This window comes from Odocoileus virginianus, chromosome 4 (genome assembly GCF_023699985.2).
Source record: "Odocoileus virginianus isolate 20LAN1187 ecotype Illinois chromosome 4, Ovbor_1.2, whole genome shotgun sequence".
In the NCBI taxonomy this organism is placed as follows: domain Eukaryota; kingdom Metazoa; phylum Chordata; class Mammalia; order Artiodactyla; family Cervidae; genus Odocoileus; species Odocoileus virginianus.
This window is the reverse complement of record NC_069677.1, coordinates 22,559,199-22,583,203: the sequence shown is the minus strand read 5'-3', so window position 1 is coordinate 22,583,203 and position 24,005 is coordinate 22,559,199. Positions and strand designations below refer to the sequence as shown.

General features: G+C 40.2%; 1 protein-coding gene and 1 long non-coding RNA gene across 4 annotated transcripts; one reads left to right on the top strand and one right to left on the bottom strand.

The window, feature by feature from the left end:
* Window positions 1-364: 364 nt before the first annotated feature.
* KNG1 (kininogen 1) lies at window positions 365-24,000 on the top strand. Of its 2 annotated transcripts, XM_020878829.2 has the most exons (11): window positions 368-809; window positions 2,916-3,026; window positions 4,017-4,101; window positions 7,362-7,534; window positions 8,674-8,781; window positions 12,031-12,115; window positions 14,162-14,334; window positions 19,953-20,060; window positions 20,178-20,264; window positions 21,762-21,839; window positions 23,765-24,000. In XM_020878829.2, the coding sequence occupies exons 1-11, from the start codon at window positions 618-620 to the stop codon at window positions 23,873-23,875; spliced, it is 1,311 nt and encodes a 436-aa protein (XP_020734488.2). In that variant the 5' UTR covers window positions 368-617; the 3' UTR covers window positions 23,876-24,000. The 2 variants fall into 2 exon arrangements, with proteins under 2 accessions (XP_020734485.2, XP_020734488.2); XM_020878826.2 differs by lacking the exon at window positions 23,765-24,000 and having other exon boundaries at window positions 365-809; window positions 21,762-23,678.
* LOC139034740 (uncharacterized) lies at window positions 3,490-21,856 on the bottom strand. 2 transcript variants are annotated; one of them, XR_011487255.1, is made up of 4 exons: window positions 20,520-21,856; window positions 18,246-18,337; window positions 4,175-4,375; window positions 3,490-3,687 (listed from the first exon to the last, which is right to left on the bottom strand). It is a non-coding gene; the product is annotated as an uncharacterized lncRNA (long non-coding RNA). The 2 variants fall into 2 exon arrangements; XR_011487254.1 differs by having other exon boundaries at window positions 3,490-4,375.
* Window positions 24,001-24,005: the final 5 nt, after the last annotated feature.

Below are 24,005 nucleotides of genomic sequence, written 5' to 3'. Positions count from 1 at the left end.
GAAAGGATGGCCATGTTTTACTTTTAGTTGCACCAATATCCTGATGTGGGACCCCCCAGCACCCACTATGTCCCGGTGCATGGGTTCTCCAGGCCTCAAAATGACTGCGGGACATTTGCTTCTCTGCAGCTAGTTACCCTGCAGAGAAATTTGACATAAGGTGTCTGCACATTGTACCTACTGTGGCACTGTTGTCACATGCAGTGACCTTCATAAATGGCTTTGGGAGAGTCACAAGGGAATAACAGAGGTGACTGGTGGGTTTTTCCCTCCTCCTTTATGAGAGTCTGCTCTGATTTGCTAAACAAAGTTGTGCAATCACCGGGAAATGAGCTCTGTGGTCCTACATGCTCCCCAAATGCAAACAAGCAGATCAACCACCCCAGTGTTGTAATGTTTCAGACTGAAATCTGCTTGGATAACCCAGCAGGGTCCTTTGTCCTTTTGGAATAGGGCAAATAGTGCATGGCAGCGGGAATCAGCCAGTGTCCTGGAGCACTGAGGCAGAAAGAGCAGAGCCCGGAGGAGACAGAGGCTGAAGCTAGTTAAAATCAGTGTCTTGGCTCCCAGCTGGCTCCCAATTCCTAGTGAAACTCCTAAAGGGAGACTGTTAAATCATGAAATTGATCACCATCCTTTTCCTTTGCTCCAGGCTGCTACCAGGTTTAGCCCAAGAGTCCTCTCAAGAAATCGACTGCAATGACCAAGATGTATTTAAAGCTGTGGACACTGCTCTGAAGAAACATAACAGTGGAAACAAAGCTGACAACCAGTTTGTATTGTACCGCGTAACCGAGGTCACCAGAACGGTGAGTGAGCTGTGTTTAACCTTGAGGTCACTTGGGATTTGTGCTCTCACTTGGAGCCCAGGCCCCACTCACCCTCAACCCCACCCCACCCCCACACATGCACCCCAATCACCAGAGAACTGACAATGAAAGGGAAGCTTTGTGGTTGTTTAGTTGCTAAGTCATGTCCGACTCTTTTGCGATCCCATGGACTGGAGCCTGCTGTTCTCCTCTGTCCATGAAATTTCCCAGAAAGGAATACTGGAGTGGGTTGCCAATTCCTCCTCTAGGGGAATCTTCCTGACCCAGGGGTCGAACCCACGTCTCCTGGATTCTTTACCACTGAGCCACCCGGAAAGCCCATTCTTAAAGGAGTACATCTAAGAAATGTACAATCTCACTTGTGTGGAATCTAAAAATTCCATCTCACAGACACCAGAAGTAGAATGGTGATTCCCAGAACTGGGTGGTGGAGGAAATGGGGAAACACTGGTCAAAGGGCACAATGTCCAGTTATAAGATGAATAGGTACTGAGGATCAAATGTACAGTGCAGTGATTACAGTTATTAAGGCTTTACTGGAAATTTTTTAAAAGGTTAAGTGTTCTCACCACAAAAATGAAGGTAACTATGTGAAGTGATGGGTGTGTTAATTAGCTTGTTTGTGGTAATCATTGCATAATGTACATACAACTTTTATTTGTCAATTAAACCTCAGTTATGCTTGGGGAAAGGGAAGGTTTGTCTAAGAGGAGCCAGCTGTGTTGAACAAAATATCTATTGTGAAATCAATGTGGCTCAATGTATCAAGGTAACAGCCATGTTCTAGCTGGTTTTCAGTATTTTTTTTTAAATCACTGATTGATATACCCAGGATGGAGATAAAGCCTGACAGCGTGTGTGACTTTAAGAAATACAAATCTTTCAATGGTTTATTTAAATGAATTTCACTATAAAACACTGTGTTTCTGTGAGTTAAGCTATCGATTACTTTGGTGGAAAACAAACAAACAAACGGCTATTTGATATGATGAGGAGAAAGGAAAAAGTCCAGTGGATAGAGGTTTTTTGTTGTTGTTTTCTGAAAATCCAGTCTTTCTGTTTCACATACTTGTGCATACATGTGAGTCCTAGGGTCCTCTGGCAAGTTTATTGGTGTTGTCTTTATTGGTTGACATCCATGGCAAATGTGGTTTATTCTAGTTTATTCTAAAATGCCCATAGAATCACTGTTCATCTTTACTTTGCCATGTGGACACTGCCTATACCATGATCACTTAGGTTTTACTAAAATCTGAAACTGGATGGTACCTCAGAGTCTGTTTTGTCTGATGACATCACCTCCCAGATGCAAACACCATGGAGAGAGCACTTCCCAGTGAGTCAGGAGACCTGCAATCCCGTGCTGGCTCTGCCTTTCCAAGATGGGGAGGCTGCTTAAGCCATATGCCATCCACCAGGGACCTCCCTACTTTCACCTACCAACTGAGAAGCTTTGCATCTGGAAGTTCATCTATCTCAGCACCTTTAAACTTTAAAAGGCTTATTTATTATTTCATGACATGCTAGACTAAATAGAAAGCAAAACAATGCAAACAAAAATACTAAAATTACTCATAATTAATCTCACCATCCAGATAACTGTAACTTTTTTCAAAGTTTAAAAAGGCATATGGTTTGTTTTCTAACTGTAAAAATGATAGATGTTTGTTTTAAAAAATAGATAATTTAGGAATGTTTGTTCAAAGAGAAAAGCAAAAAAAAAAAAGAGAAAAGCAAAAGAGAACTGTACTCCCACCACTGAAAGATACATATTTAACAGTTTCACTGCATAGTTTTCCAGACTTTTAAAAATCATGTTTATGTATAAATTGGTTTCTACAAAAATAGGCTAATACTATGGATCTACTTTGTAAGTTAAAAATATGTATATTTGTAAATAGTATATTACAAATTCTCCCAAGCAAATATTTATAAACTTTCAATATTTTTCCAATATTTTAATAAATGTTTTTGCCTTAATTGAATCAAATAGAGGTCATATGTTCATAACTGTACCAGATCTCAAATGATGTGCTATTGGGTTCATTAGATGAGACCTGCCTATCCATGGTTGCTGTTTTTCAGGATAATCCTGACATATTTTATTCCCTGAAGTACCAAATCAAGGAGGGCGACTGTCCTTTTCAAAGTAATATAACTTGGCAGGACTGTGACTACAAGGACTCTACACAAGCTGTGAGTATGTTGACTGTTCCTGAGGCTCCGTTTTCTCTGACAAGCATGCCAGACTTGTGCACCAGTGCTGGAGATGATTAATATTGCTGGCTGCTTTTATAGGATGCACATACACCCTCAACTGTGTAGAAGAGTCAAATGCTTGATGTCTGCATTCTCACATAGGTGGAAGGAGCGTAGAGAGGCCCGCAGTCAAACATGGAGAAAGCCCTCCAACAGAAAGGGGACTCTAATGCCCAACAGGAATGCCCAACAGGGCCAGGCCCCAGAGAGGCAACAGATCAATACTTGGCTGAGACCTGGGGCTGGTGAGTGGACAGTGTAGCTGCTTCACCTGAGCAGTCCTGAGTACCAATCCTGCCCTACCTTCAACCAGCTGATCACTTGGAACCAGTGTGCTCCCTTGCAAGGGGAGATCAAATTGATTTCCTGAGGTTGTTGAAGGAAGAAATGAGACACATTATGCAAACGATTTTGCTTTAATAACAAGAGGTCTTAACCTAATGCTTACCCTGCTCTGGCACAGCACAGCTGCTGGTCTGGCCATAATAATTGAGGGAGATTGTGATGCTGCCTGCCAGGAACCAAGACAATCTCCTCATAATACAGGGAGCCATTTCTTCAATGTCAAAACCCTGGCTTCCTGGATGCAGTTTGAACACTGAAATTGAGAGGTTAATCAAAAGGAGTGTTTAGCAGGCTGATTCACAGCCATGGTGTGCATCTTGATGGAGAGGAAATATCTCCAGAGCTCGAAACAAAGATTCATACTTTAAAATCTCATCATTTAGAGTGCCTCTTTTCTATCTCATGAATATTGGTGACTTTTAAAAATAATGATTTGGCTGAAAAATACTTATTCTGTGCCTCAAAACAATGCCTAGGGAAAAAAAATCTTGACAAGATTTTAAAAAGGAAAGCCATATTTAGCAATAGTACTAAGTGGATTTCATCTGAAAGATTAGGATAAATCTTTTTTTTTTTTCATAGGCCACAGGAGAGTGCACAGCGACGGTGGCCAAGAGAGGGAATATGAAGTTCTCCGTGGCTACCCAGATCTGCCTGATCACTCCAGGTAGCTGGTGTGTTTGCTGGTGCTGCCCTGGGGGGAAATGAACCTTTTCGGTATGGTGCCAAAAACCCTTTACCTGAGGGCGGCAGTGGCGATACCATCTGTAGCCTTGTGGGGGCGCTGGAGGGGTGGAGCGGCAGACTCCTGAGGTGGGCCCAGGCCCATGCCAATCATCCGCTTGGTGTCATCCAGATCCTCTTCCTCAGGAGCTCCGTTGTATTAGGTGTGTGTGAAAGAATGAGAAGATACAGAACTGGCCTCAACTGTAGGTAGCATCCTAGCATGAGAAAAGCAAAGGTTTTGAGTCAGATCCGGCCTGGAATCTTTGAAAGCTCTCACTTTCTTCATTTTTCCTTACCTGTGAAAGGAGATAACAATAATTCCCACTTTGTACCATTCTTTAGGATGAAACTAGATGATACATCTGAAGATGTAATTATAATAATGTATTAATGATAATCAAGATAAAAGTAGTAACAATTAACATTTATTAAGCACTTATTACCAGCCACAATTCTAATCACTTCATGTGCAGTAACATATCTAACCCTCAAAACAACTCTATGACTCATATAGTAATATCCCAGTTCACAGATGAAGAAACTAAGGCCCACAGCAGGCAAATATCTTTCTCAAGATCCCGTAGCTAGTAATGAGCAGAGTGGTTGGAATAGACCCTTCATAAATGAAATTCCTTTGGAGTCTAAGTATGGAGCAGCTTATCAACAGATAACCACTGTTAGCTCCTTCCCTCTTGTGGCAGAGGTGCCAGGTACGGAAGGATGGACACATCTAGGGGATGTCAGTCACAAAAGCCATCCTGGAACTGGCCTTTGCTTACAAGTGAACTCCAGAACAGCATCTTTAGCCACCCTGGTGACCTTCACTGTAGTGGTGACACTTCTATTTCAGCCTTAATCATCCATAGGGTACCCAAGAAACTACATCCCTTGAGTTCCCATTCTTGCAAGAAACTGCATTCAAAGAAAGATAGTGTTGTGACAGAAATCACAAGTCATTGAGATTTTCTGATGGGAATAGCTTTTTATTATTCAGCTTAAGAACTCTATATTGTAAGCAGATTTTAACATTAGCCAGAGCACAGCACGTACGTACCATGAGAGAAAATGCTCTCTGCCACACCTTCAGAAATTACTGCTAGGTCCATAATGCTTTATCTGAAACCTTTTTGGCCAGATATGTTTTGGAATTTCAAAAATTTAAAACTTTAATTTAAAAGTCTCTCTAGAAATTGGGGCAGGGTGGAAAATCATTCTGTTACCCAGAAAAATTGAGTTTGCATCTTTCCCTGCTCTTCTCACCCTCAGAAGTTTGCTCCATCTCTTCCCCCACCCTAGCTGGGAGCTGCCCTTGAGGTCAGGCAAACCAGCCTCTGGGCTTTTCTCCATCTCCCCCTTTCATTTTCTGTGTTCATCTTTTTTTGTTTGTTTTCACATCAGTCATTTCTCTCATCTTTCCCATGTAATCCCCTAGGTTTTTTTAACTTTGCCCATTACCCTGATTCAGTCTAATGTCTACAAGGAAAGGAGGGGGTAAAGCTATGAATATTTCCCAGTAAGTCTTTTCCTGACACATGTTTATGGAAAGAAAGCTGACACACAGTTGCAAAGGGGGTTGTGTTGAGCTGCTGACCTAGGGATCTTACATCCTTGGATAGTGAAAGCCCCAGGGTTAAGGGACCCAGGACTCCTTCATTACTTCCCCTTTTTGCCACATGTGCTGTCACTGATCAGGGGGTGAAGGCTCTGTGTTATGAACACTGGTAATCTAATACAAACTCTCTCCTTTTAAACATATTTTACATTGTTTTATTGAAACCCGTTCAGTGGCTTCCCGTTCTTACAGGAAAAGTGTCGTTAAGTCGCTCAGCTGTGTCCAGCTCTTTGCGACCCCGTGAACTGTAGCCCGCCAGGCTCCTCTGTCCATGGAATTCTCCAAGCAAGAATACTGAGCCCTCAGGGAAGTCCTAAGGGCTTGCATTCCATTAATTCACTTCAGAAGGTCTAGGAAAGGCCCCCAGCTGAGCGGACAAAGTTGTGGGTATGTGCATCTTCCAGGAGAGGGCGCCATAGCTTACGTCATTACGTCAGGGTCGTCAAGGGAGAGGGCGACCCAGGAAGGTAGTTAGGAATCCACGCCTACAGAGCAGAGTTCAGGCTGCATAACAGAGGCCTCTCTACTGACTGCTGAGTTCTGTGCTCAATCGTACCCAACTCTTTGTGGAACCCAGGTCTCTAGCATTGCAGGCGGATTCTTTGCCGTCTGAGCCGCAAGCCACTAGGGAAGCCCAAGAATACAGGAATGGAAAGCCTATCCCATCTCCCGGGGAATCTTCCTGACCCAGGAATCGAAGCGAGGTCTCCTGCACTGCAGGAGGATTCTTTACCAGCTGAGCTACCAGGGAAGCCCCTGCTTCCCTGCTTCCCTACTGACTGCTCAGACCTCAAATCACCCCTCCCCGTCTCCGGCTATAAACTGATAAGATGTGTGTACACCGTGTCCCACACCTCTGTCCCTGCCTCATTCTGCTTCATCCAGACCCATTTGTCCCTTCTCCTCAGGCCTCACACCTCGGGTTGTGAGGTTTACCTTGACTGCTCTTCACCCTTCTTAGCTTAGCCTCTTTTCCTCAGAAAAGTCTTCCCTGTGCCTCCTCTGGGCTCCTGCCTTTCCAAGTTCTTGCTGAATTATACTGAAATCATCCATCTCCACTTCTACCTCTTCCCCCTGACTCTGTCCAACTCCTTCATGGCGGTGAACATTACTCATCAATTTCTGTATCCACACGGCCAGGCTCAGCACAGGACATGTTATAGCAGGTGTGAAATACATATTTGCTCAGTAGAAAGGATACAGAATGTATTACGCCTTGAGTCTAGCTTCAAGGGGCTTTCATTAACACTGAAAAGTTACTTAAAATATATCTGTAATGTTTTGATTTTTATGAGGATAGATTTGTGTATCACTCCTGTAATTTTAAGTGACTTTAAATTTTAAATGACTTTAAATTTTAAATAACCATGCACAACAGAATGCATACAAGATGTTCCTTAGTGGATGGTAGGCCTTCCCTCTGACTCAAAAGCAGACTTGTGTTCTCTTTTTTCTAGTGCTTACTAGGATTTACTGAAAAGTTTGTTATCAAGGCTTTTTATTGATGAATTATCTGACTTATTCAGGGCAATGTATGTGAATGTAGGTTTCGCTCCTTAATGCTGCCCTTTTGCCTATTCTTTGTCAAGCCGAGGGCCCCGTGGTGACAGCGCAGTATGACTGCCTTGGCTGCGTGCATCCCATATCTACCACGAGCCCTGACTTGGAGCCTGTTCTGAGACATGCCATCCAACATTTTAACAAAAACACCAATCATTCCCACCTCTTTGATCTGAAAGAAGTAAAAAGAGCCCAAAGACAGGTCTGTTCTTTAATTTTTCTCTTGCCATAGTATTGCTAAAATGTGTTAGAACTTTAAGGTTTAGAATTTCATTATCTAAAATAAATCTTTGGCCAGAGGACAACATGATTCCACAGGTGGTGGTGAGGAACTCTTCCGTGTTCTCATATGACCAGCTCAGGAGTAAAGCTTTCTCCACAGGCACAGTGATTTGGATGCTGCAGTGTATAAAGAAGGGAAAGTAGGCTAATCAGACTTCCTTCCTGGAAGATTTGTTTTTAATGAATGAGTGGTCACCTCTGCTTGTGCTGTGAAATGGAAAAGTCATTGGTGGAAAAAAAAGTCATTCTGGCCTTAGGATTTTAAAAAGACTCTATCATCACCTAGCTGTCATGAGGCAAACATGACCCCCCCCCCCCAATATTAAAATGTACCTAAAAAGGTTGGCACAGTTGCTGGGTACCCTCTAAATTATAGTCTCTGTTTCAACAGAGAAAAGAGCAAATACTTGTATTAATAAATCTGGTTTTTCCATTGAAGCCTTTACTGACAGTCGACTGAGCCTCTTGAATTTCAGCCTCTGATTATGGAGGACTCACTTTGGTCAGTAGCATTCCTTGCTTTTAATTGACCTTTAGTTGACCTTCTGGAGCTTGCCTTCATACAAGATGCAAGCTCTGCTTGGTTCTGTTCATATCCGGCTATCAGGGTGGGACCCAACTCAGATAAAGCAGGAGAAATCTTACTGCCTGGCAGTCTGGGAGCCTAAGGACCTACTGGTTAAAGCCACTCCAGCTCCCAAGTTTTCTTTATCCATCTAGAAAAGCATTAATATTTTACAAAATTTAACAGATCATTTTTTTTCCTGCTGCCCACAGAGGAAATATTGCTAGGTCTTACTTAAGAAAATACAGTAACTCTGTCTATAAATTGCTTTTCATTTTCAGATGTGTAGCTGTATGTGTGTATGTGTGTGTTGTGTTGAAGGGTGTGAGCATCATAAAGTGCTCAATATTAATTTGGTAATGATTTTTGCCTAGTAATAATAATAGCTTGTATTTTTGAACACTTACCAAATGCCAGATATTATTCTAAGCTCCTCTAACACTGTGAATAATGTTTAAACTGACCTTTAAATATTTAATCCAAAATTGTTTCAGGTGGTGGCTGGATGGAACTATGAAATTACTTACTCAATTGCACAAACTAATTGTTCCAAGGAGAAATTTCCATTCTTAACTCCAGACTGCAAGTCCCTTTCACATGGTGTAAGTAGGCAAAAAATCTAATTATAAAGTTCTTAGCCTTTTGTGTCCAGTATTTACAGGTGTGGGAACTCAGCTGTCCAGGAAGACTCAATCACTAAAATTTTAGATGACATTCAACAGTTCCCTTTCATGTCCCATTGAGAATCTGAAACTCATATCACCTGTCAAGCTGCTTACCTAGTGGTCAGAGTCTATACATCTGACAATAAGCATCTACAGATGTATCGAGGGACTAGCAATAGCCTGAGACAAAATGATGCCACAGTCAAGTTTGTCTTCTCATGTCTTCACGCTTTCCTATCTTCTTTTCCTTCTGTGTGCTCAACAGCCTTACAAGGCTTCTGAACTCTACCCAGGACAATACTTCCAACTGTCTCTGCTTGTTTTCTCACCCTCCCTCCCCTACTTTTCTCTTTCATAAGTACATCCTGAGTCTCTCTCCCTTAGTGACCCTTTCTAGGATGATATCTTATTACTGAACCAAAATTATGTTAAAAGAGAGCATCTCAAGGTGGCAGGAATTAATGCATGTTAAGATGATCAGGCATGAGGTCCTTCCCAGGGGTATATGCACTTTAGCAGAAGGCTGTGCTTTAAGCAAGGGGTGGCTGCAAGTCTGTTCGCCTAGTCTTTCTAGGTGATAAGAACTATTAGAAACAGATAGTAGGGATGGTTGCACAACCCTGTAAAATGTCCCTGAATTATACACTTAAAAATGGTTAAGGAGCGTCCCTGGTGGCTCAGCAGTAAAGAATCTGCCTGCTAATGCAGGAGACATGGGTTCAGTCCCTGACCAGGGAACACCCCACATGCTGCAGAGCAGCTACGCCGGTGCGCCCCAAATTCTGACCCTGTGCTCCAGAGCCCGGGAGTTGCAACTGTTGAAGCCCAAGCACACTAAAGCCTGTACTCTGCAACGAGAGAAGCCACTGCAGTGAGAAGCCCGGACAGCAACCAGAGAGTAGCCGCACTCGCTGCAGCTAGAGAAGAGCCCGTACATCAGCAAAGGCCCAAGTACAGCCAAAAATAAATAAATTATTTTTAAAATGGTTAAGATGGCAATTGTATATATATTTTACCAGAATTTTTAAAAATAGTAAAAAAAAAAAAGAGAGAGAGAAACCCTCTAAAATCATAGGTTCTAGTCACTGTAACTTTGTCAGTTTGACTTGAATCTGGCCTTTTAAGCATTTATAATATCTTCCGTTTTTTATGCTTAGCTTCAAATTGAGGTTATATAGGCCTAAATGTTATCTAGCTTTAATCTTGCTGCATCTGTTTATAAAAGCCCCAGTTAAGTTTTTGCTTTGCAACACAGAAATGCAAAGGCTGGTTGAGGTAACAAAGCCAGTCAGATTTTGGTGTAATTTTCCTAAGCTTTCACTTCTTCATCTGTAAAATCGTGAAGAATAATAGTATCTATCTCACAGAGTTATTACAGTAATTAAAGAACATGAAATGCAAATGAATTATTTTGCCCACAGTTGGTTAAGATTGAAGGCCTTGCTATCCAAAGTGTGGTCCAAAGACCAGCAGCATCAGCAACACCAGGGAGCGTCTTAGAAAAGTAGAATCTCAAGTCCACCTACATCTACTGAATGAGAATCTGCATATTATCCGTAACAAGAGTCTCAGGCAATTCATCTGCACATTAAAATTTGAAAAGCAAAGATTTAAGGAGTTTCCTAAGTAGTTCTCAGTCATGTTACACCTTAGAATCACTAGCCTAGCTTTAAAAAACACCTATTTCCAAACCCAGACCTTCTGATTTAATTGGTCTGGGGTCAGATGATCAAAAGTTTCTCAGGTAGACCAAAGGTGCTGGTGATACTGAGAACTTTTGAGTTACCTCCAGTATACTTCTCCCCACCCAAAATTGAGGTATTGTAAGTGTGGTATTTCCTATATTTTTTTAAGAAATGACATTTATTATATTCATGTGTGTTCTTTTGTTGGAAATATACATTATAGGAATCTTCAAGACAATAAGAAAACAAAGAGAAAAAATAATGTTATATCCTATATCCAACCACTCAAAGTTATCTGAGTGTATTTCCTTCTTGTCTTTTTTTGATGGGGAATATGGCCAAATTTGACCGGTTTTTTTTGTGTGTGTGTTTTATTAGTTGTAATTACTTTACATGCTACATTTTTTTCTATGTCTTTAAAACTCTTGGTAAACTTCTTTTTAAATAACTTTTAATATCCTAGTGAAGATACCATAGATTGCTTTTTAAATTACTTTCCTATTTTTGGTCCTGTGTTCAAAAGCAACAAAATATGTTATTTCTGTTTTTATTATGATTAATACCTCACCAAACATCTTTTAGAATAAAGCTATGTCTATGTTTTGGGTGGTGATGCAGTTGGTAAAGAATCTGCCTGCCAATGCAGAGACAGATTCCATCCCTGGGTCAGGAAGATCCCCTGGAGAAGGAAATGGCAACCCACTTCAGTATTCTTGCCTGGAGAATCCCATGGACAGAGGAGTCTGGCAGGCTACAGTCCATGGGATCACAAAGAGTCAGACATGTCTGAGTGACTTAACACTTGCTTCATGTGGCTTTGCTTATCCTTTATGTTTATTTTACTCTATTAAAATTTTTTGAATTTTTTTATTTTTTGGTTGTGCTACCCAGCCTGTAGGATCTTAGTTCCCCAACCAGGAATCAAACCCATGCCTCCTAGAGTGGAAACATGGGAATTTAATGACTAGACCACCATGGAAGTCCGTCTCCATTATGTTTGATCTTTCATTATGTTTTTTATTATATGCTATTATTCTTGAAGATGGAGTACCTTGACTTTGGTTTTAACTTGATCTGAAAATCTTTTGTCTTGCTAAGAGAAAATGTTACCCACTCACTTGTATAGCTACTATTTCTACATTAGGTATTCTTGTCATCTTATTTCATGTCTCTGTGTGTTTGGGTGTGTGTATTTGTTGGTGGTGGTACTACTTTTGTATTGTTTCTTTTTCTGTCTTTTGCATATAGACTATGTTTTGCTCTGTTTTTCTCTATACAATAATTTGCAGAGTCAACATCGTATTTTTAATTTTACTACTCATTTAAAGATTCTTAAGAACATTTTTAATATATGCTCTTAAATGCTTTAAAAACTTCTTTTTTTCATTTATTTTTATTAGTTGGAGGCTAATTACTTTACAGTATTGTAGTGGTTTTTGCCATACATTGACATGAATCAGCCATGGATTTACATGTTCTTATATGATTTTTTAAAAAACAGGATATTGGTGAATGTACAGATAAAGCACATGTGGATCTCCAGCTAAGAATTGCTTCCTTCTTGCAGGAATGTGACCTTTACCCAGGTAAGGGATAGTACGTGTTGGTGTTCATGCTGGTCCCAGACAACTGGCTAGGTCTTTCCATAGATACTGTGCTTTGGTTCCCGTGATAAAGTCCGCATGACCCACCGACCTTACTAGGAACCCTGGGTCCCATCCCTGCCCCGCTGTGCTGCAGCAGGTGCACCTGAGACTGTTCAGCAAGTGGCCAAAGAGAATACGGTGACAGAAGGAAACATTTCTGTTTTCTGGGCAAAGCTGCCCTTTGATTACGTCAGCTGGTCTTTCTCGTTATACCAGCTGTCTCTGCATCAGATATTGTGAACTGGGGAAGCTGTATCTCATTTTTAACTACTCAGAATAAGATCCTTTCAATTAAAGGTTTTTTCCTTTCCATGTTATAATATGGGGAAAGGGTGATAGTGCACGTTTAAGGTCAAGTTAGTATTTCTTATACCAGTCAGCTCAGGCATGTTGGACTCTCTGCAACCCCATGGACTGCAGCATGCCAAGCTTCCCTGTCCATCACCAACTCCCAGAGTTTACTCAAATTCATGTCCACAGTGTCAGTGATGCCATCCAACCATCTCATCCTCTGTCGTCCCCTTCTCCTCCCACCCTCAATCTTTCCCAGCATCAGGGTCTTTTCAAATGAGTCAGTTCTTTGCATCAGGTGGCCAAAGTATTGGAGTTTCAGCTTCAGCATCAGTCCTTCTAATGAATATTCAGGACTGATTTCCTTTAGGATGGACTGGTTGGATCTCCTTGCAGTCCAAGAGACTCTCAAGAGTCTTCTCCAACACCACAGTTCAAAAGCATCAATTCTTTGGTGCTCAGCTTTCTTTATAGCCCAACTGTCACATCCATACATGACTAGTGGAAAAACCATACCTTTAACTAGATGGACCTTTGTTGGCAAAGTAATGTCTCTGCTTTTTAAGATGCTGTCTAGGTTGGCCATAACTTTTCTTCCAAGGAGCAAGTGTCTTTTAATTTCATGGCTGCCATCACCATCTGCAGTGATTTTGGAGCCCAAAAAATAGTCTGTCACAGCTTCCACTATTTCCCCATCTATTTGCCATGAAGTGATGGGACTGGATGCCATGGTCTTAGTTTTCTGAATGTTGAGTTTTAAGCCAACTTTTTCACTCTCCTCTTTCACTTTCATCAAGAGGCTCTTTAGTTCTTCTTCACTTTCTGCCATAAGGTGGTTTATATGCATATCTGACGTTACTGATATTTCTCCCAGCAATCTTGATTCCAGCTTGTGCTTCCTCCAGCCCAGCATTTCTATGATGTACTCTACATTTAAGTTAAATAAGCAGGGTGACAATATACAACCTTGACATATTCCTTTCTTGATTTGGAACCAGTCTGTTTTTCCATGTCCATTTCTAACTGTTCGCTGCTTGACCTGCACACAGATTTCTCAGGAGGCAGGTCAGGTGGTCTGGTATTCCCACCTCTTGAAGAATCTTCCACAGTTGGTTGTGATCCACACAGTCAAAGGCTTTGGCATGGTCAATAAAGCAGAAGTAGATGTTTTTCTGGAACTCTCTTGCTTTTTCGATGATCCAACAGATGTTGGCAATTTGATCTCTGGTTCCTCTGCCTTTTCTAAATCCAGCTTGAACATCTGGACTCATCTTGAACATTCTTATACCAAGGGTTGGCTTTTCTCATACTTGGAAGATAGCTGTGTACATTGCACAATATGAAGCATTACTGAAGTTTCCTGCTCACCAGAGTCATAGGATTTAAAATTTTCCCACTAGAAAATCATTCCTTTACATTAAGCATTGCTTTTTACAGTTTCCATCAAAAATGTAAAAACTTAAGAAAAGGGCAGCATATTGATTGAGTCACCTTCTGATTGAAAGTTTCCCTAAACACACTTGAGGAAAAGAGGAGGAGAGACAATCAGTTGGAGGTCTGATAGACAACCTCCACTGCTGGATCTTGGGCTGCCATGTGGCCCTCTGTCAGTGGACGCTGGATCACATGTGGAAAAGGTACTAGGCTAGATTGCCCCTTCAGGGCATACACTGACATAAAACCTGCCTCTTTCAGGGGAGGATTTTGTACAACCACCCATCAGGCTTTGTCTCGGCTGCCCCCAACCTATACCTGTTGACAGCCCAGAACTGGAGGAGCCTCTGAACCATTCCATCGCAAAGCTTAATGCAGAGAATAATGGAACCTTCTATTTCAAGATTGACACTGTGAAAAAAGCAACAGTACAGGTCTGTAAATTATAGTGATAGTCTATTGCAAATTGTTTACTAATTTTACCACTGATCTTGGCTCTGGATTGGGAAACAGTATACCTGACAAATGGGATTTGGTAGACTTGAATTTCAAGTCCCAACCTCACAGCATGCTTGATGTGTGATCTTGGACAAGTCATTTAAAGCACTGTCTCCGTTTTCTAGCCATAAAGGACTATAGTAAGTGTTAGTCGCTCAGTCGTGCCCGACTCTTTGTGACCCCATGGACTACAGCCCACCAGGCTCCTCTGTCCATGAGATTTTCCAGGCAAGGATACTGGAGTGGGTTGCCATTTCCTTCTCCAGGGGATCTTCCCAACCCAGGGATTGAACCCAGGTCTCCTGCACTGCAGGCAGGTTCTTTACCGACTGAGCTACAAGGGAAGCCCATAAAGGACTATAGGAAGGGTCAAAAAAAAACATGTCAATCACTTCTCAAAATCTAAAGTGCCATATAAGTACTAGCAACTTGTATAATTAAGAAAATTGAGAGCTAGGAAAAACAAGGTTTATCCTCTGCCTTTCTAGATCCATCTCTCATTATAATATCACTCAGTGCCTTGGGCTCCACCACATCAGCCAGTCATTGCCCAGACTTTCTTTGCATGCTCTTCTCCATGTCATCTTTCCCCTGCCTGGGGTGCCATTCCCCTCTGCAAGTGTACCCTCTAGGAGTTCATCTCTCCTTCCCTGCCTGTCAGTAGAGGTTAAGGAGTATCCTTGTTTGGAGGTCAGAGCGCCGAGCTCTGCAACAGCATCTGCCACTCACATCCTGGGTGACCCTGGACAGTTATTCAGACTCATGAAACCTTTGTGGCTGGATCAGAAAAGCCCAAATCCCTTCCAACTCCAACATCATGTGACCGATGTATTTATGGACAGATTCCTATTATGGAACCTGAAAACTGGCTTCCCTAAATACAAACTGAAGAAAAGTCATCAAAAAGGAGCCAAACTGGGAGTTCCCTGGCAGTCTAGTGGTTAGGACTTCACCCTGTCACTACTGAGGGCATGGTTCAAACCCTGGTCAGGGAACTAAGATCCCACAAGCTGTGCAGCATGACCAAAGGGAAAAAACTATTATAGCAAACAAACATGATTTTCATAGGCTTCCCCGATGGCTGAGAAGATAAAGAATCTGCCTGCAATGCTGGAGACCTAGGTTCAATCCCTGGGTTGGGAAAAATCCCCTGGAGAAGGGAATGGCAACCCACTCTAGTATTCTTGCCTGAAGAATTCCATGAACAGAGGAGCCTGGTGGGCTATAGTCCATGGGGTGGCAAAAAGTCAGACATGACTAAGTGATTAACACACACAAAACATGATCTTTATAGTCTACAAAGAAAATCTCACTTTAAAAGTTCATAATTCTGGCTCAGTAATTGAATTTCTAGAAATATAAAATAGAAAAAGTCTTTAAACACAATAATATTCATTGCAGCTTTAACTATAAAAGCAAAATATAAAATGGTAAACTCTCAAAATGATCAATAATATAGAAATGATCAAATTGTGTCCAGCATATCCTTACAATGGAGTATCAAGCAGCAATTTTAAACCATCTTTGTGAGGAGTTCTAGATGTAGAAAATGCTTGTGTTATACTATGCAGTGAAAAGGGGGGCCATAAAATTGAATAAACATTCTGTTCTCGATCATATTATTAAAAAGTACAGAAAAAAAATACTGGAAAAAAATGTCTCAGATTATTCATAGCTTTTAGGTGATGTCACAGAGGGCTGTTGATTGTAATCTTCCTCATTTCCTGTATTAGTTTTATATGCTAGGGAGGAGGAAGACCTAAACCAACCATATTAAAATAAATCAAAACTGACACTATGATTTCTCTCCTACTCACACACTTATTTCTGGATGCCATATCCTCTCCCTGATTTCACTAGCACATAACCCATGTTAGGCTTACTTGAAAGGAGTACCAATTCATGCTGTTCTTGTCTTTGTCAGCTTTTCTTCTTGCTCTGTTTTTCTGTAAAATTCCCTTATTCTTACTGATGCAGGGACAGTCCAGTACTCCACCACATAATGCATGTCAAAAAGTTGCTGTCAGGAGAGAACCACTCATTCTCAAGTGTGTATATCTAGTCCTCTTGGTAGTCCCAGTTCTTTCTATAAATTAGTCAACATACTAGAATGGATGTGTTTATGCTAAGGGTACAAGGAAAACCACAATTGAATAAGCTACATCCCTTTACTTGCTAAAGTAATCTGGAATATTGTGAGAATTTCAAATTTACTTTTAAGAGGTGACTCTTTACTTATTTTTGCATTTAAAGAGAGCAATTTGGTCACTCAAGGCAGCCCTAGTGGAAGCAGCTGATTTATTGGAAATCAGCTTACCATAATGAATTTGCAATAGCCACTCTCTTAGTGACCCATTTGCCAAATTGCTAACTTGTTTTACAATTTTATTCTTGCCTTGGCTTTGCATGTTTAGTCCTATTTGGGAACATGTACATTCCAGGTTGGTTTCATACTTCAGATGCCAAACATTTATTAAATCCTTTGTTTTCTCATGTGAACGGTTGTGATTTCTGTCATATGCCGTTCATTTTGCCCTATCCCCACGGCTGCTGTCAATGTTCTTCCCTGCCTCTGCTCAGATAAGTACACTTCAAGGATCTGTGGGTGCACATTCAGGAATTTTCCTTTGACAAGAAGTCCTAGAAAGGTCAAGGAATATGTAGATGTCTGAGATTTATGATGCAAATTGACAGATCACCAAATGATTTGCAATTATATCAATGTACGTTCACACCATGTGGATGTAAGACACTGGCTGATGGTCTTGACTTGGCCTATTCGAATACTACCAGCAGTGACTGAGATTGCATGTTTCCCACACCTGGCCAGGTGTCATCTCTGTTTTTTATCCTTGACAAGACGCAAGGTTAAACATGATGTTGTATATAGCTTTTTAAATGTGCATATCCTTGATTGTTAATGAAAGTCAACTTGTTCTGGAGTAATGATCTTTTTAACTTCTCCAAAAGATTTGGTTATGTCTTTGGTTCATTTCTTTAGTGTTGGACTTTCTGTGTATAAGAATATTGACCCTACATCATATTTTTCCCAGTTTACCTTTACTTTATTCACTGTGACATTTAAGAATCAGTTTTCTTTTTTGTCTAGTCAAATTTCCACATTTTCCCCTTCCTTTAGGTTCTTTCCTCTGCTTTTCACCTATGAAAAGCCTCATCATCCTAAGAACTGATTAATGTTTTTTATACCTTTCTAGCTTATTTACTTTAAATGTCTTAGGCATTTGGAAATTACATTACTAAGTAGTATTCTGTACTTTAAAAACAAAACTTGGACAGGATGGACTTAAGCAGGGAACACTTCTGATAAGAACAGCAATATAGATGCGATTTTGAGGTTCTCAAACACAAGATATTACTAGGTCTACTTTATTCCTCCCCTCTGGATCCTGAATAGAATTGAGCCAACAGCTGTGATTTTTGTCATATATTGTCAACATAGGCAACATCATATTAATCAACTGTGGCTCAGAGGTTAAGAATCCACCTGCAATGCAGGAGACTGGGGTTCAATTCCTGGGTCAGGAAGATCCCCTGGAGAAGGAAATGGTAACCTACCCCAATATTCTTGCCCGGGAAATCCCATGGACAGAGGAGCTTTGTGGGCTATAGTCCACGGGGTTTCAATGAAACTGGACACAACTGAGTGACTACTTAACAACAACAATGTCAGAAAACTGGATTAAAGTATACTCTCAAATTAAGCAACAAAATTCATGATCACCAATGTATACACTCTAAGACACTTTTTGGACTTCCCTGCCCAGCTTATACACATCTGGAGTTTTACAAGTTATCAAATTTGTCTTATAAATTTTACTTTGCTTACCTAGAAAATGATGCCAGAAAAAGTAGAGGAGTAGCTTAGCTCTTTCTGTGACTCTGCTCTCTTCATCCTCCTCCCATTGTAATTCCTCCATGCTTTTCAAAAAACACAAAGAGAAAGGGAAGACTGTTATGGAATTATACTATCACTCTGTAACTTTATTTTTTCAATAATGGTCAACCTTCCAGGAAACAGGTATGTATAATATATTCTTTTCGATAACTATATCATATTACGCACACACACATTTTTTTTATTTTTTATTTTTGTAGTGGTTTTTGCCATACATTGACATGAATCAGCCATGGATTTACATGTGTTCCCCATCCCAATCCCCTCTCCCGCCTCCCTCCCCATCCCATCCCTCTGGGTCTTCCCAGTGCACCAGTCCTGAGCACTTGTCTCATGCATCCAACCTGGGCCTGTGATCTGTTTCACCCTTGATAGTATACTTGTTTCAATGCTGTTCTTTCTGAACATCCTACCCTCGCCTTCTCCCACAGAGTCTAAAAGTCTGTTCTGTACATCTATGTCTCTTTTTCTGTTTTGCATATAGGGTTATCGTTACCATCTTTTTAAATTCCATATATATGCGTTAGTATACTGTATTGGTCTTTATCTTTCTGGCTTACTTCACTCTGTATAATGGGCTCCAGTTTCATCCATCTCATTAGAACTGATTCAAATGAATTCTTTTTAATGTCTGAGTAATATTCCATAGTGTATATGTACCACATCTTCCTTATCCATTCATCTGCTGATGGGCATCTAGGTTGCTTCCATGTCCTGGCTATTATAAACAGTGCTGTGATGAACACTGGGGTACAAGTGTCTCTTTCACATCTGGTTTCCTCGGTGCACACACACATTTTAAATCCTAGAATGAAATGCTGAATAACTTAGTCTGAAAATTGGGCCACGTTAACTACCTTTTAAATTTATATATATAATTTTAAAACATTTTATAAAGTATATTTTTCAAGTATGTAAAGGCTGTAAGCCTTTTTAAAAAAAACTGTACTTGGGATTTTGTTGAAGTCAGTGTATTGGAAAAAAACCACACAATGACTTTTACTTTTTAAGTAAATAAAGTACATGTATTCTAGACCAAAAAGAAAAAAATTGAGCCACAAATGTTAACAGCAGATAGTATTATATAATGATTAAAACTTGCTAGAGCTTAAAATAGTCTCTTAATACTAAAAAAAAAAAAAAAAAAAAACACCTCGGAGAAGCAAGCTAGAAATCCAAAGAACTTTCCTAATCACATAATCTAAACCACATAATTTCTATAGCAGTACTAACTCAGTATTTCTCTGATTCAAGCTTTCGTAGAACAAAAAGGTGTGTTTAAAGGAAATATTTAAGTTTTCTTCCTACTCGTCTTAGATTCTACATATTATGACTTGAGCCTTTGAATTGCTGGTGAATCTTGCAGTTGCTGAACAATAAAACTAAGGAAAATATAAAAATAAAAATGATTGCATGGTTTTCTTTTTCCATTTAAAAAAGGAAATAAGCCCAATTGCCAAATATTTTAACGTGCATACAAAGTTTTGTTGTCAAATATTTGTACTTTTTGAGGGTAACTCATTTGTTCAGTAGATAATTAAAATGTCAAGATTCTCCCCTAAAAGCCCTTATGATAAAATGTATGATTTATTACACAGCATTAATTAAGCTCCTATTTTGTGCTAATTCATTTTCCAGGTGGTAGCTGGAAAAAAGTATTCTATTGTGTTCATAGCAAGGGAAACCACATGTTCTAAGGGAAGTAATAAAGAGCTGATCAAGAGTTGTGAGGTCAATAGACATGGTGTGAGTATAATACAGCTGTCTTACTGATTCCCTGGAAATCTGTATGATGTTTTATGCTTATTTATGTATCCCATGAATAACACTGTTTTCTCTTTTCGCTTCAATTTTCATGGATAGCTAATTCTAAACTGTGATGCTGATGTTTATGTGGTGCCTTGGGAGGAAAAAATTTACCCTACTGTCAACTGTCATTCACTTGGACAGGTATGATTCTAATTGCAGTTGGTTTGGGTTGCTGCTGCTGCTGCTAAGTCGCTTCAGTCGTGTCCGACTCTGTGCGACCCCATAGACGGCAGCCCACTAGGCTCCCCCGTCCCTGGGATTCTCCAGGCAAGAACACTGGAGTGGGTTGCCATTTCAAGTTATGCTCATTCCGAAAAATCATATTTGGTGGTTGAAAATGAATCACTATTTACATGAATTGGAGGACTATCTTTTTAAAATGGGGAGAATACTCACATTTCTATGCTGATCTCTCTTCTCATGGCTAGAAAGGGAGAGCAGCTGTCCCATTAATCACTTCTCAGACACGGTTAGTATCCCGTGAGTCCACAGGTTCTCTTAGGGAAGCACATCCAAGGAGCTTGGGAAAAATGCAGGTCACATACCCCACTCTACATTTCCTGAATCAAAAGGTATATTTTAACACAGTCCCCAGGGAAATCATACCCATATGCAAGTTTGAGAAGCATTAGTTTGCATAATTTTTTTACTTCTTAAAAGAACCCTGGGAGGTAAGTAGTACCTTCCCCACTTTCAAGATTTAGACATGAAAAATTACAAAGATGCTAAAGTCCTAAAGAGGATAATAACTTTATCAAGTGCTTCCTCCATCTCAGACACTGTACTGAGGACTGACACATATTTTTCTCCTGACAACTCTTATGAGGCAGGTGATTTTATTATTCCTATTTTACACACAAGGGAAGTGAAGCTAGTGGTGCTCAGATACAAATCTAGGTCAAATCAGAGCCTACTCTGTTCACTATCATGCTGATAACTAGTAGGCTCTGACCTGTTTGACCTCAAAGACCATGCTCTTTGAATCACCAAACACTGCCTCCAACCACCATGTTCTCACAGGTAAGTGTGTAGGTAGAAATAATCCACAAAGCCATAGCTTCAATGCAAGTTGGCTCTGCTCCCTTTGTTCTGCATTTAGGTTTTTGCCATATGTAGGTATGTATATAGCCTAATACAAACATTATACAAAGGCTGTGTTTCAAGCTTGTGAACATATATATACTAATGTGTTTCAATTCAATGGAGTGATTATGGATATATGCTGCTTATCTATTCCATTCTTACAATCAGTTAAGGTCTTTTTGGATAAAAAGCAGTAATGTGCTAATAGAAATAGTATCAATTAATAAATAATGTGCCATGGCTTATGGAACCATAGGCTTAGAGAGTACCCTAGAGATTATGTAGTTAACCATCCAGTTTTTCCTGATTAAAAGCTCTATTTTAGAGTATTATTAGGAAGAAGAATCAATATCTCTAAATTGTAAAATCAATCAAAAGAGGAAAAAATTATTCATTTTTATCCTTTATGGAATATTAATGTATATAGCATTTAAAATCAGGCAAAGACATTCCCCATCATAAACTGAGATAGCATTGTCAGGCCCCCATCCCTTCTTTCTTCTTTGATAGTGTGATTTTCACAGTAATGCATTCATCTTAATATTTCCTGTTTAGACCTCACTCATGAAAAGGCCTCCGGGTTTTTCACCTTTCCGATCAGTACAAGTGATGAAAACTGAAGAAAAAACAACTGTAAGTCTACCCTACTCTGCCATGTCACCTGTACAAGATGAAGAGCAGGATTCAGGAAAAGAACAAGGACCCACTTATGGGCATGGCCAGGACCATGGAAAGCAAATAAAATTACACAGCCTTGGCCTTGGCCATAAACATGAGCATGACCAAGGCCATGGGCACCATAAGGGTCACCATCTTGGCCATGGACATCAAAAGCAACATGGTCTTGGCCATGGACATAAGCATGGTCTTGGCCATGGACATAAGCATAGTCATGGCCCCGGAAAACATAAAAACAAAGGAAAAAACAATGGAAAGCATGATGATTGGAGAACACACTATTTGGCAAGTCCTTATGAAGATAGCACTACATCCTCTGCACAGATGCAAGAGAAGACAGAAAAGACAACACCTCTCCCTTCCCTAGCCCAGCCAGGTGTAGCCGTTACCTTTCCTGACTTTCAGGACTCAGATCTCATTGCCACTGTGATGCCTAATACACTACCACCTCCCACAGAGAGTGATGATGACTGGATCCCTGACATCCAGATAGAGCCAAATAGCCTTGCATTTAAATTGATTTCAGATTTTCCAGAAACAACTTCCCCCAAATGTCCTGGTCGCCCCTGGAAGCCAGTTAATGGAGTGAATCCAACTGTGGAAATGAAAGAGTCTCATGATTTCGATCTCTTTGATGCTCTTTCTTAATTTAGGCAGCCAGGGGTATTTCTTTAACATCTCATCAACCCCTGTCCCCATTGTCCAAAGATCCTCATATAATACAACAAAAACCATGAACATTCAGAACAGCCTAGAGAGAAATAAATGGTGAGACTCCCCATGGGAACACCACCAATCTCTATGGATGACATAAAACTGTGTGCAGAATTTTAACTCCTTTCTGAGGTTTCCTCCCAAGTTTTCTTAACTATCACAGAAAATGGACAAACAAATATACTCGTGGTCTACTGCAGCTGCTTTTCTGATAATGAATGTGTACCTTAAAACCTACACCATCAATTTTCATACAAAGATTCTTGATATTTTGAATAAACTGTAACATCTGGTCCATATGTGGCAATAAGGAAAGTTAAGAGACTGAACGCTGAACTTCTTAATGGAGAAATAATAATAATAAAAACCTCTGGAGGTCAAAGAGGAACAAGAGAGAAAGACAGATGGGCCAAAGGGAAGACAGAGAAAATAAACTGACTTTCTGTTTCCAAAATGGGCTAGTAATTTCAAACAGTTACTCCCATGTGACAAAGCTATTCTGATAATTCTCTTTCTGGCTGAGAGTGTTTCTTGTGAGTCAGTAATTTCTGTTTACTCATTAACTAAGCTTTGCAATAGGGCTTTCAAATAGGAGTTTTCTGTTTGTTTGTATGTTGCCAGCTTTAGACTGAGTAATCCTTACTGTCCAATAGCTCTGAGTTTAATGATAAGGATGGAAAGCAGAAGTAATACAAAGGCTGGCCTGCTTGAGGAAATCTGTTTTTAATAATTGATAAGGGGATATCATGAGATGTGATGCAAATTTTCAGAAATTTTATGAGAAATTCTTTCTAGCCTTTATAGTTGCATTTTCTTTTGCTATAACATTGAAGTATATGGGCTTTTACAGAAGAGAATAATATGATTATCTTTAATTTACTGATCATGTGAGGGAGGCATATCTTTCACAACCCCTGCTGTGCTTTCGCCTAGGGAAATAGGGCTTTATACATCTACACTCACCTGTGGATGCATGTCACTGTTTCTTCAACTTATTGGTTGCATTTGAGCTGCTGAGTTTTTATTTCATTCCAAATGTTATCTATACTTGCAAATAAAGAACCAATGATCTCAGAAAAAGGTCTCATCTTGTCAATTAGTGGCTTCATCTTCCTCTCTTTGAATGATAACCTCAGATTGTTAACAGAGTTTTACTATACTTACAGAGGCATGTAAGGTTCTGCGAGTACAAGGGCCAACCTCAAGAGGCAGGGGCAGAGCCAGCACCTCAGGGTGAGGTCAATTTACCGGCAGAATCTCCACAGTTGGCACAATAGCCCCGACAACCTCTGTCAGCAGCCCTGCGTACAAGGACGAGAAGATGGGGTAGAATTTAATTAGAGAAGAATGCCATTTTATCCCTCTGTGGCTGAGTGAAATAAAGTTCTGTCTTTATGCTCCCCTCCT